Here is a 12,237-nt window from a genome sequence, read left to right as displayed (position 1 = left end):
GAAATTTACTTTGATTTGCGCTAGCATTAGAGTTACTGATGTTGTTATTTGAAGGGGATTTTGATGGATAAACCCTCTGAACTCCATGGAGTAGTGTATTATGGGAGTTGTTGCAACCGTCCTTTCTGCATTTCCAGGATTTGGGCATTGCCTGAACATTTGGTTTTCTCTCAAACATGAGAAACACAGTTTTGCTTCCGCCACTACTCTTGCTCGCTGAGTGGGAGACTTTTCTTTAAGTACCCTACACTCCCAGATGCGATGGTAACTTTTACACACAACGCAGCGAGGGGTTGCAAGCGTTGCCGATGATTAGGCTGATCTCTGAGTGCCCTTAGTTTGTGTATTAGCAGCAAAAGTTCTTGAGGCAACTTTGGTCTTTACTACTGAGTTGGTGTTATCCTCAGTTCTTGCTTTTGATGAAGTTTGTTTCATTAAATCATGTGCTTCGGCCTTCTCCTTCAACCAATCGTTGAAGTCAAGGAGTGTTGGCTTTACACAATGTTTCTTCTCTGTGAAGAGTGACCAAGACTCTTTCAGATTGGGCGGCAATTTTTGCGCAGCCGTGTTGAGAAGTGAGGCGCTCTTAAGGTCTGAGTCGTATGAAAGTGATTTAAAGACCCCAAAAGGACTTGAAATTGTTGCAGAATAGTTTATGATGTTATCACTATTGTGCATCTTACGTGGAGGAAAAGAGCTGAGTTTGTCTAAGTGTGCACTGACTACTGCCTGTGGTTGGCCAAATTTACGTTCGAGTGTCTTAAGTGCGTCCTTATACATTAAACCACAGTATGCGAACTCAGCGATGGCGGTTTTAGCTTTTCCAGTTACAAGCGTTTTTAAGTATGTTAACTTGACATCATCAGTCGAGGACTGTGCGTCTATGGCGCTTTTAAATTGTCCGAACCATTCGTGCCACTGCAGTGGATCACCATTGTACTGTGACAATTCGGGCAGTGGATCGTTCTTCTTACAAGTAATTGCCTCCGCCAAATGCTTTATCAAATCCGCAGAGTCCAAAGAAGGAGCCGAAGGTGTGGGATGAGGCGGGCCACCCCAACACAACGGGTTCGGAACGGTAGTTCCATACGTTGGCGGAATGATCGGAGTGACAAAGATGGGGGCGGTACCTGTGGAAGAACTAAATGGATTCGCTTGCATGAAGTCTGATGTTACGTAATTTTGAACGCCTGCTGCTGCTTGTACATGAGAGGAGCGGAGCGATGTAGTGATATGAGGGTTGATTAACGGGGCCGGTTGTGCTGTGTATAAGTTTGCAGATGTACGTACAAGTGGTACTGCATTAGATGGAACTGCTGCCGGAAAACGCCAGACATTTGGATCCGGAGGAGCAGGAGGTGCGTGGGTTATAGGGACAAAATTTTGGGGCTGAAAACTCTTTTGTGGGGGTGGTGGATGAATTAATTGATGTACAAAAACGTTTGCGGAGGAAATGATTGGTGCAGGCGGAGAATGGGGTTACAGATTGACATTATTGGCCACGGGGTTAGTGGCGTGTAGTGGGAGTGCTTGTGGCGGCGAAGGAGCAAAGCGGAATGCTGGTGGGATTAACGGGAAATGCGGTGGTGCGGGGTTTAGAACGGGGGATGGGGGGCTGGTACATTTATGTGTGCTTGTTGCGGATTAAGTGCTAGCGGAGCATTAACGCGTGTATTTAAAGGTGGTGAACGCGGAGGGCTGACTAAATTCAACTGTCCCGGCATGCTCGACCTGCGCGGGAATTGATGATCTAACTGTAAACCATCGAAGTGCATTGTTGCTTGAGACAGTTGTCGGGCTGTGTTTGGGGCGTTTAGTTGAGTTGGCATACCAAAGTTTACTGGGGGTGATGGAGGCGTATATTGAGGCTGTTGCTGCTCTTGCATGATGTTGTTTGCAACATGTGCATCATTGGTTACATTGGTTCTACTACTTGGTTCTTGCGGCTCATGGACAGGGAGGTTGATGTTGACCTCAACTTGACCATGTGTATTGAAATTGGAGTGTGAGTTTGGAAGTTGAATTGAAGAAGGTCGTTGGACAATTGCTTGTTTGGATTGGGCGATGAAACCAGAAAAGTGCAAACTCGGTTCGTTTGCAACATCTGCCATGTTCCCGGCCGGTGACGAATTAACCCAATCTGTCTAGTGGTAATCTTCTCGCTTGGGGTGCGAGAGGTCCCGGGTCGCGGCACCAAAAATAAAGGTGCTAAAACACTCTTTCGCATGTCAATTGATCATAATCTCGATAAAGACATCTCGCACAACTGTATATAAGAACGTATCAAAGCAAAAGGCCCATCTCAATGGCCCGGCAAATCTAGCTTGATCTTTTTTAACAGGTATTTTGTCTGAGCCGATTTTCGACTCAGATTGGTCACCGATACGTTTTCAAAACATAAAAATATTAAGCCTAAAAAGAGCGCAATCGATTTAGTATATTAGTAGGCTTAACGAAAATTATGTTACACGAACTTTTTCTGAGCTTTCTATGCATATTAGATGTTAAATGGTTAAGAACTTACGTAATCCTTTCACGCTTTAATATAAATAGCGTTTCTCATTTACGCGGTAACAATTGGGATAAAACTATTGATAATTGAACTTGAAGTTAAAAGCACGAACCCAGAGATTAGACTAAATACTGATTTCTGACACAATCAGATCAGAAACAATTACTTTTGATCAATAGATGATCTCAATAAATCTTGTATCACAATTAACTAAGTTTCTTAATTCCCAACTTATAAGGATAACTGATAAAAAATAACTTTCTAAGTTGCGATCCCATATCGAGAAATGACCTCGGAATCTCAAAATGACCAAACCTAACTCGAGTGCAATCAAAAGAATACTTCTAGACCAAAATTAAAGAAGTCATTTTGACTTGCATCAATCTGATCAGACGTCATTCTGGGAATCAAACTGGGGGTCTTTCCCATTATAGCTCCCCGCCCTCCTCACGTAATTATACCCCCCCCCCCATTAAGGTATGTTTATACCATGGTTGGGGGGCTAGAAGTTATCTGACCACTAAGCTGGGGGGACCCAAAACTGGAATATTGTAAATTTTGGTAATGTGTGACATGGGTCTGTGCTGTTTACAGCAATTCAGTATGACGTCAGAATTGCTATTCGAGAGTACTGGATCAGTGACCTGTATGTGAACAATTCAGAGACATTCGTCCATGCTGCAGCCTCACTCGAGGAACAAGTAAGTCACTCGACAGTAATCAGAGCATCTTTAGAGATCAAAATAAGTGATTTCTGGAAATTGTTCCTTAAATGGAAATTAGATATCAATACAAACGTCAAGAAAACTAAAGAAAACCAATATTGAACTTTCTTGACCTCCAACACTTTCCATTGTTTGTAACCAGTAAAAACAGGTCACATCACTAATTTTACTTAATATTAAATTTTGTTCCAAGATTTTCAAAGATGTCAGGAACTTTCAGGCAGAATTATTGCAAGCAGACTTTCGTTTCTCCAGCCAACATCGAAAAGTTTTCTACACATTTTAGTAAGATTAAATTGGTTCCATCAGAAAGCTCATTCAGTGTAGAATTGGGAATTGGAATCCAAAAGTACACATTAAAAAAATTACAAAATATCCCCCATCCCAACACTCTCTATCACTCTCGCTTTCTCTCTCTCTCTTTCTCTTTCTCTCTCTCTCTCTCTCTCTCTCTCTCTCTCTCTCTCTCTCTCTCTCTCTCTCTCTCTCTCTCTCTCTCTCTCTCTCTCTCTCTTCTCTCTCTCTCTCTCTCTCTATACACACACCACCACCACCGCCAAGGTCACTGCTAATAATAAAAACATTTTTTGTTTTTTTTATTTTACAAAACTACTCTCAGTAAAGTCCGTAATAGTTCACGTAGATTTTGTTTGTGAGTAGATGTTTTTGTGGAAAAATCTTTTCGAGGTGTATAATTTGCTAATTGGTAGCTTTAAAAGGAGAAATTTTAAATTTCGCAATGTTTTTCCAAAACTTGGAGAACAAAGTTTTCCAAAACTTTTGGTCATTATTTCTATATATAAGACCTATTTAACTTTAATTAATCTTGGGTGGTCCATTTGTTTTATTTGATTTCAAGTTTTAAACTTATCTTTTACCCAAAAATTTTTTATAGGTTGTTCCTAATTTTCAGGACTTCAGGGACTTCAGGACTTATAGGTTGTTCCTAGTTTTCAGGACTTCAGGATGTTTTTCACGACTACGTTTTTGGTGAGCTGTCTCCAGGCAACACTTCGTAGATTTTGTGCTGTCTAGATGTAATAAAGGTGACAAACCCAGTGCTTTTGTGGTTGCTTTAGAGCTCCGAGGTGACAATTCTAGTAGCCCATAAGTTTTAAATCTACTGAAGAAGATGTGATGGCAAAATTTTTAGGTTGAAAGATTAGTTTTTGAAGTTTTGAGCCCTATATTACGGATTTAAATTCATTTTTGAGATTTCTGACAAATTAGATTGTTCATCGCTCATAGTTCATAAAGACTTTATGCGATAAAAGTGTCCACTTGATACTTTTTCGAGATTTAGGTAATGTTAATGACAACATGAATAGTATTTAATGCTAACTTTAAAATTTTTTTGGAAAAGTATTTTTTGTTTTTTGATCTTCAGTTTTGAGTACAATTTGGCAGAAGGATCACTGGGAGGGTTTCAGATATTTATTGGGTTAAGATAATTGCTGATTTTCCTTAATGCTGGAAAAATACAAAAATAAACTGATGACTAAATAAATTTTGAGGTAATTGATTAGAAACAAAAAATTAAGCAAATTGTATGGTATTTTGTTTAACTTAATGACAGAGGATTCAATCGAAGATACTTCTCCAGTTTTGATTTACTAAACTATAGCTATCTAAGACCAAAAATTTTACAACCAATCCTCAAAAAACCTTAAAATGCTCGAAAATAAATGTACCACGATTATTAAACTATGGGAGTTCCAGCATCTTTTTCCATGAATTTATTCATATTTTACTGAAAAACAATTAAAAGCAGCAAAACAACTGCAAAAAATAGAAAAAATATTTTTTGCAAACTCTGCAGATAATAGTTTTACAATCGGTCTCAGTAGTCTTAGACAAATTTGAAATAGAATCGGCTAAAATTTCGAAACGTCTAAAAACAAAGTCAATTTTTTTCCAAACACGACAAATTTTCTAAAAATACGAATTGACTGGCAAAAATTTAATGTGGTCGTCATTACTGTCTAATTGAAAACATATTTTACAGGGTAAAAAGAGCTTCGTTTCACATTTACGTTCATTTGTTAGTAGAGGTCACATCTTAGTACTCCAAAACACAAATATTAGAAAGTTCTACGAAAAACTGCTCGTTTATTTACAAATTCACTGGTGTTGTTCACAGCCCCCTCCCCCCACTGACACCTCTCATCTAAATATATGTAATACGACTTTTACCTCAAATTTTATGTCACGAAGACGTTAATAATGTTCATGTTGAAGCAAAACTTCGCATAGGCCATATAATTTAAACAATTTTTAACAGCAAATTTTTGAGTAGCTGTAATTGCGTGTTTTTCAGCTGTAATTAAATTTGCAACACGGCAGAAAATTTTACAATTTGCTAAATTGTCAATTTCTAATACAAGAGCTGAACTTTGTAGTATTTGGTCAATTCGGAAAACTTATGCTACAGAAATTGATACTCTATTTTTTGGAGACATTTTTTTAGGGAGAAAAAGCACATACTAAGTCTAAAAGATGGACTTTGAATTATTAAGTAACTGCGTTACCATGGCTGTGTTTATCCAAACAGCAGATCATCAGTTTAATGCATCAATTTTCAGCAGTCCATTTAATTTTTCCACAAATGAAAAGAATGTTTCTCTTCTCCCCACTTTGATCAGGTAAGAATAAATACTCGTGATCGAAGATGATAATTATATCCCCTAATAAAACGCGTTTGAAATGGTTTCTTTCGTTCCAAGTTTTCTAAACGGTTTCTTTGTTTAAAGTTTTCTAAATGGTTTCTTTAGTTCAAAGTTTTCTGAATGGTTTCTTTCGTTCGCAGTTTTCTAAACGTTTTCTTTGTTTAAAGTTTTCCAAATGGTTTCTTTGTTCAAAGTTTTCTAAATGGTTTCTTTGTTCGAAGTTTTCTAAATGGTTTCTTTGTTCAAAGCTTTCTAAATGGTTATTTCGTTCAAAGTTTTCTAAATAGTTTCTTTCGTTCATAGTTCCGAGCCGGGTTTGCACTCAACAACCAAAGCTGGATACTCGACCACTACGAGCTTCTCAGATTTGATCTGAGGAGCTCCGACCACTATTTCGCCTACCTAAACATCACAATTGAAGACTCCAACGCAACTGTAGGGTCCAGAACGGATTCCTACATTGAGGCAGTTATCATAGCAGGAATGGAAACTTTGAACACTTCTCAATTTGTGAACCCGATCAACGTGACGTTTGACACTTTTGAGATTATAAGAGGGATGGTGGATAATGTCAATGTGGTGCTCACATGCACGAATTTGGGAATGATTGTTCAAATTGACGAAAGTCAGTTTACTGAGGGTGAGTCGATTAAATCAGGTCTCTTTTATCGTATGTCTTCCGTTCGCTCAACAATTCGTGTTTAAATTTGTTTTTATTTACCGTTTGGGATCAGATCCAAAAAAGTTTGCAAAAAAATTAAAATTCTTTGATAGAACAATTTTGAACGAGACGAAACGAGTTATTTGTGACATTTATAACGAAAATCAAATTCAGTTCTCGCTTCAATGACAAAAACCGATTCAATTTGTCCATTTTTCGAATGTTGTCACTAAAAACACCTTACGCTTCGTTTGGTAATTTAATGAGAGAATTGATTAAAGATTGGAAACTAAAAAATGGGGTTTATCATGACACTTTCAACTCCTAATCCTACCAAAAATGCATTGTTATCAAATATTTTGAAAGTTTATAAAATAAATTATTATGTAAAAATATAGAACGAGCGTCTGGGGGGCTGCAAATATGCCCCCCCCCCCCCACAAGCGGCGGGAAGGGCAAAAACGGAAAAGATCCATTACTTTTGAGATCGTATGAGAGACATAAAATGCAAAAATGATCTAAAGTGATTTGTTAGCCCAATTTGTCCTTACTTCCATCCTCGAGCATAAAACGAGCAATTTCAATATAACTTTTAATGTACAAAATTAATAAAGTTTTCTCACGTAGCAATCAAGGTTTTTGAAACACCAATTAGCGGTCCAAATACAAAAAGATAATGCAACAGAGGATTAACATAAGAAGGCCGATGTTTGAACCTCACATTTTAACTGAAAATAGACTTGATCAAATTCTGAGCTTCCTCAAAACTGATCAGACACATATCATGATTCAGGCTGGCTTGGATTTAGGCTTACCTAGTAATAATACAGATGTTATCAGATCTATGACAACAAAAAATATAAATTGATCTGGAGAAATTCAAGTTATTATGATACAACACAGCTTGAAAACTTTGAAAAAAGTATATAAAAAATCACATGTTCAAAGAACTTGATTGATTGCGCCCAGAACCGGATTGAAAGTCAAGAAAATGAAAATTGCATCAAATCAAACTACCCTAGTGAAAAAAACAGGGTATTTGGACAGCCAGTGTGTAATGTCAATTTAAATTTAAGCCTTCGCGTAATATTTTTGAAAAGATAGTAGTTTCTTCACTGGTTTGAGTAGTATATAATACCTACGTAAAGAAAGGGGGGTTATCATTCGACTCTTAACCATAGGATAATAGGTAGTGGCGGTTAAGTGGGAATAGGCTAGGCGGGATAAAATCTTTCCGCCGCTGTTTATATCCCTCTCCTATTCAATCTTTCCCTTTTGAGTCTTGCCGCTTTTGTTTCCCTTTAACTTTGCTTTCTGTCTCGCCGCTTGCTTTTGATTTCAAAACACTCAAACAAATTAAATTAAAACCAAATTTCACACTGCATGCAAAATCAATACTGGTTCAGTTTTGCTTCTCTCTCTCTGGGCAATTAAATTTAATTATGCACACTAATATCGCCTTGCAGTTTTGCACACTGGGCCCTCTGGCTCGCTTTCACTTGCTTCTTCTGCCTCAAAATTAATGAACGGATTATCGGGCGTAGAGTTTTCTTCAAAACTGGCATCGAAATCAACGATATCGCTACTTTCAATATCCGAATCATTTATATTCTGAGCAGCGACAAAACCGGAGTCTGGGGGTTGCCATGTGTTGGAGCTTTGGGTGGTATCTGGAGAGGAATGTGGTACAACAAAACTGTTATCCCACTCTGGGCTAGAGCTCAAAAGTAAGTCGCTAAAATCGTCATAATCCCATTCCACATCGTCTTTATTCCAATCAATTTCATCGATAGCATAATCGATAATTCCATAATGGCCAAACGGGAGGGTTTTTATGCCATCGGGTAGTATATAGCGCTTGTTGTCAAAAGCTGACAGACAAATTTTGTTTGTAGTAACTGTCTGCAGCCTGTGGTGGTCGGACACAATCCTGGTGTTATCTGAGCGCAGGTGGTTTCCAGTGCTGAGAGTGTTTAAGAAGTCGACGTGGCGAAGATGTTGTTGTGCGGCCCTCGTCACCCCTTTTGCTGAAAGTTTTCGACAACCTAAAAGAAAGAAAGAAATGAGAAGAATTAGGTGCTATTATAATTACTAACCCCCTATGTAAATATAATACGATTTAACACCTTCCAGATGCCTATTAACCCAATACGAATTTTTACACAACAACTAACAATTTTGTTTTATGAGAGAATAAACTTACTTTTTGACAGGATGGAGTACAGCTTCGGCTTCAAACAGATAAAGTCAGTAATATAGTCGCCGGCGAATTCGTCCTTGTATTTGAGGACGACTCTTTTGTTAGTGGTATCGTAAAGAAAGTGATTGGGTGGGTAATTTGAGAAATCAAAATGACTTAATACTGACTGAGGCTTCTGCGATAACTCTGTATAAAAATCGTCGCTTTTTATCGCATAAAGGAGACTATCTGTATCGCTGTAAAGAAGGCGACAATTAAAGTTGGGGCGCATGACATTGTAATGGAATGAGTACATGTGGAATTTTGCAAGATCTAATATAGTCGCTCCCACAATAGTGGGAGTGTTCCAATAAATGGACTTCGGCCGTGTGGTCAAGGCTGCTAAATTCTCCCCAAAGATCATATAGCGATCAAACTCAAATCTGGATATTATCTTCAGCGCATGCTCGGCGTCTCGTGAGATTGTTATTTTATTTCTTTTATATTCTGCGTCTTTTCGATTCGCAGTTTTTACCATAAACTGCATTATTCATCAGTTTATAAAAGTTCTCTTCAAACTTGTTTGACGCAACTTGCCGCTTTTCACTATTTAGTGTAATGTATGGCGACAGCCAGTTTTCTTGTCGAAATTGAAGCACTCTGTGAACTTTCCTGATTAACAAGCCGAGTTGGACATAGAGTTTCAGCAGTTTGTAGTGGACCACGTATTTCTCTTTATCAAAGAACGTTTGCAGGAGTTTCTTTACTTTGGAAGATGGGAGATTGTGTTGTTCTTTTAATTCGATCTGGTAATCGCTCAACCACTCATCTTCAACCACGTCTTTTGTTGGCGCCAACGGAAAATCGCGATGCTCATCATGAAGGCTCGGCGGGTAAGAGATATCGACCTCTACAAAGTATCCAATGCTAGCGTCATCGGCGGTGTCCAAAATCTCTTGAAGTTGAATATCTGTGTTGAACGCAAAGTCGGCGAGCGGTAGTTTCTCTAATTGCATTATGCCACCATAAAGGTTATTAGCGTCGACACAGAAACCGAAACAGGATTCCTCCGTCCTATCGTGGTTGGGAATATAGGAGTTATTTGCAGTGAAGCGCCGACTTTCAAAGACAGATGTGACTCCACCGCGAATTGCGGGTTCAATCATGTCCAAGTGTTCGCGCTCAGTCAGTAACTCGACATTGGCTTTGCAGATTCTAAGTGATGCTTCCTTAGCCATATTGGGTAGGGTGAAGAAGTGCATACAGTCCAGTTTATACGTATCGAAACTCAACTGTCAATGGAATTCGCAATCACATGCGAGTAGTGCACAGTCGAGCTTCAAGTATGAGTCATGATAATCCTGCAGTGTTCCACATTCCAGAATTTCCCACATCCTGCGTGCATGTTGTAAATTAGTCTCCGTTACCTTCACTGCCCCTCCGTCCAGAGTGTTACCCCACTTGCTCAGTGGTGGGAGACTGGTGTCACTGAACTTGGACCGACCAGTCACATAAGAGTAAGGGTAGTAGCCTTTCTGTTTAAGTAGCTGAAGGTTAGCATCAGATAATGTAGAAAACATTGCCCTCATTATTTCGAAACGGTCATCGGGTACAATTTCAACAAGTTTCTCTAAAGAACTGTTCATCATCTTGAAGGAGTCTATGAATCGAAGATATTCGTAAACTTTCACTGTTTTTCCCTTTTCCGTTACAAAAGTGTCAATAAGCACACCAAATGTCATTGATATGTATTTTTCGTCGGTGGCTGGTATGACGCTGATGGTTGTGGTTGGCTCGCAGTTGTTCAGTGCCAAGCAAATGTGATGTAAGTCATAATTTTGAATATTATGACCCACAACAGGGGTGAAATTGATATTTCGTCTCAAGCGATTGCATTTCTCATGTGCCCATCCCAAGAATTTACCACTGTAGTGGCAATGGTCCAGGTCAATTTCATCGATAGCATAATCGATAATTCCATAATGGCCAAACGGGAGGGTTTTTATGCCATCGGGTAGTATATAGCGCTTGTTGTCAAAAGCTGACAGACAAATTTTGTTTGTAGTAACTGTCTGCAGCCTGTGGTGGTCGGACACAATCCTGGTGTTATCTGAGCGCAGGTGGTTTCCAGTGCTGAGAGTGTTTAAGAAGTCGACGTGGCGAAGATGTTGTTGTGCGGCCCTCGTCACCCCTTTTGCTGAAAGTTTTCGACAACCTAAAAGAAAGAAAGAAATGAGAAGAATTAGGTGCTATTATAATTACTAACCCCCTATGTAAATATAATACGATTTAACACCTTCCAGATGCCTATTAAGCCAATACGAATTTTTACACAACAACTAACAATTTTGTTTTATGAGAGAATAAACTTACTTTTTGACAGGATGGAGTACAGCTTCGGCTTCAAACAGATAAAGTCAGTAATATAGTCGCCGGCGAATTCCTCCTTGTATTTGAGGACGACTCTTTTGTTAGTGGTATCGTAAAGAAAGTGATTGGGTGGGTAATTTGAGAAATCAAAATGACTTAATACTGACTGAGGCTTCTGCGATAACTCTGTATAAAAATCGTCGCTTTTTATCGCATAAAGGAGACTATCTGTATCGCTGTAAAGAAGGCGACAATTAAAGTTGGGGCGCATGACATTGTAATGGAATGAGTACATGTGGAATTTTGCAAGATCTAATATAGTCGCTCCCACAATAGTGGGAGTGTTCCAATAAATGGACTTCGGCCGTGTGGTCAAGGCTGCTAAATTCTCCCCAAAGATCATATAGCGATCAAACTCAAATCTGGATATTATCTTCAGCGCATGCTCGGCGTCTCGTGAGATTGTTATTTTATTTCTTTTATATTCTGCGTCTTTTCGATTCGCAGTTTTTACCATAAACTGCATTATTCATCAGTTTATAAAAGTTCTCTTCAAACTTGTTTGACGCAACTTGCCGCTTTTCACTATTTAGTGTAATGTATGGCGACAGCCAGTTTTCTTGTCGAAATTGAAGCACTCTGTGAACTTTCCTGATTAACAAGCCGAGTTGGACATAGAGTTTCAGCAGTTTGTAGTGGACCACGTATTTCTCTTTATCAAAGAACGTTTGCAGGAGTTTCTTTACTTTGGAAGATGGGAGATTGTGTTGTTCTTTTAATTCGATCTGGTAATCGCTCAACCACTCATCTTCAACCACGTCTTTTGTTGGCGCCAACGGAAAATCGCGATGCTCATCATGAAGGCTCGGCGGGTAAGAGATATCGACCTCTACAAAGTATCCAATGCTAGCGTCATCGGCGGTGTCCAAAATCTCTTGAAGTTGAATATCTGTGTTGAACGCAAAGTCGGCGAGCGGTAGTTTCTCTAATTGCATTATGCCACCATAAAGGTTATTAGCGTCGACACAGAAACCGAAACAGGATTCCTCCGTCCTATCGTGGTTGGGAATATAGGAGTTATTTGCAGTGAAGCGCCGACTTTCAAAGACAGATGTGACTCCACC

At 39.0% G+C, this 12,237-nt stretch overlaps 1 protein-coding gene across 2 annotated transcripts in view; it reads left to right on the top strand.

Moving 5' to 3' along the window:
* The window catches only part of LOC142352004 (uncharacterized), a 174,955-nt gene that overhangs the window by 33,867 nt on the left and 128,851 nt on the right, over positions 1-12,237 (top strand). Inside the window, exons 7-8 of one of the 2 annotated variants that reach the window (XM_075404322.1) lie at positions 3,107-3,213; positions 6,207-6,543. The exons of the other annotated variant lie outside the window; for it this stretch is intronic. Of the exons in view, the coding sequence (XP_075260437.1) occupies positions 3,107-3,213; positions 6,207-6,543 (444 nt within the window). The remainder of the gene's footprint in view (positions 1-3,106; positions 3,214-6,206; positions 6,544-12,237) is intronic. 2 annotated transcript variants of the gene reach the window in all.

The sequence above is a fragment of the Convolutriloba macropyga genome, chromosome 13, assembly GCF_964194025.1.
Source record: "Convolutriloba macropyga chromosome 13, txConMacr16.3, whole genome shotgun sequence".
In the NCBI taxonomy this organism is placed as follows: Eukaryota; Metazoa; Xenacoelomorpha; order Acoela; family Convolutidae; genus Convolutriloba; species Convolutriloba macropyga.
Note: the sequence above shows the minus strand (reverse complement) of the source record. Positions and strands in the feature narration are given on the sequence as shown.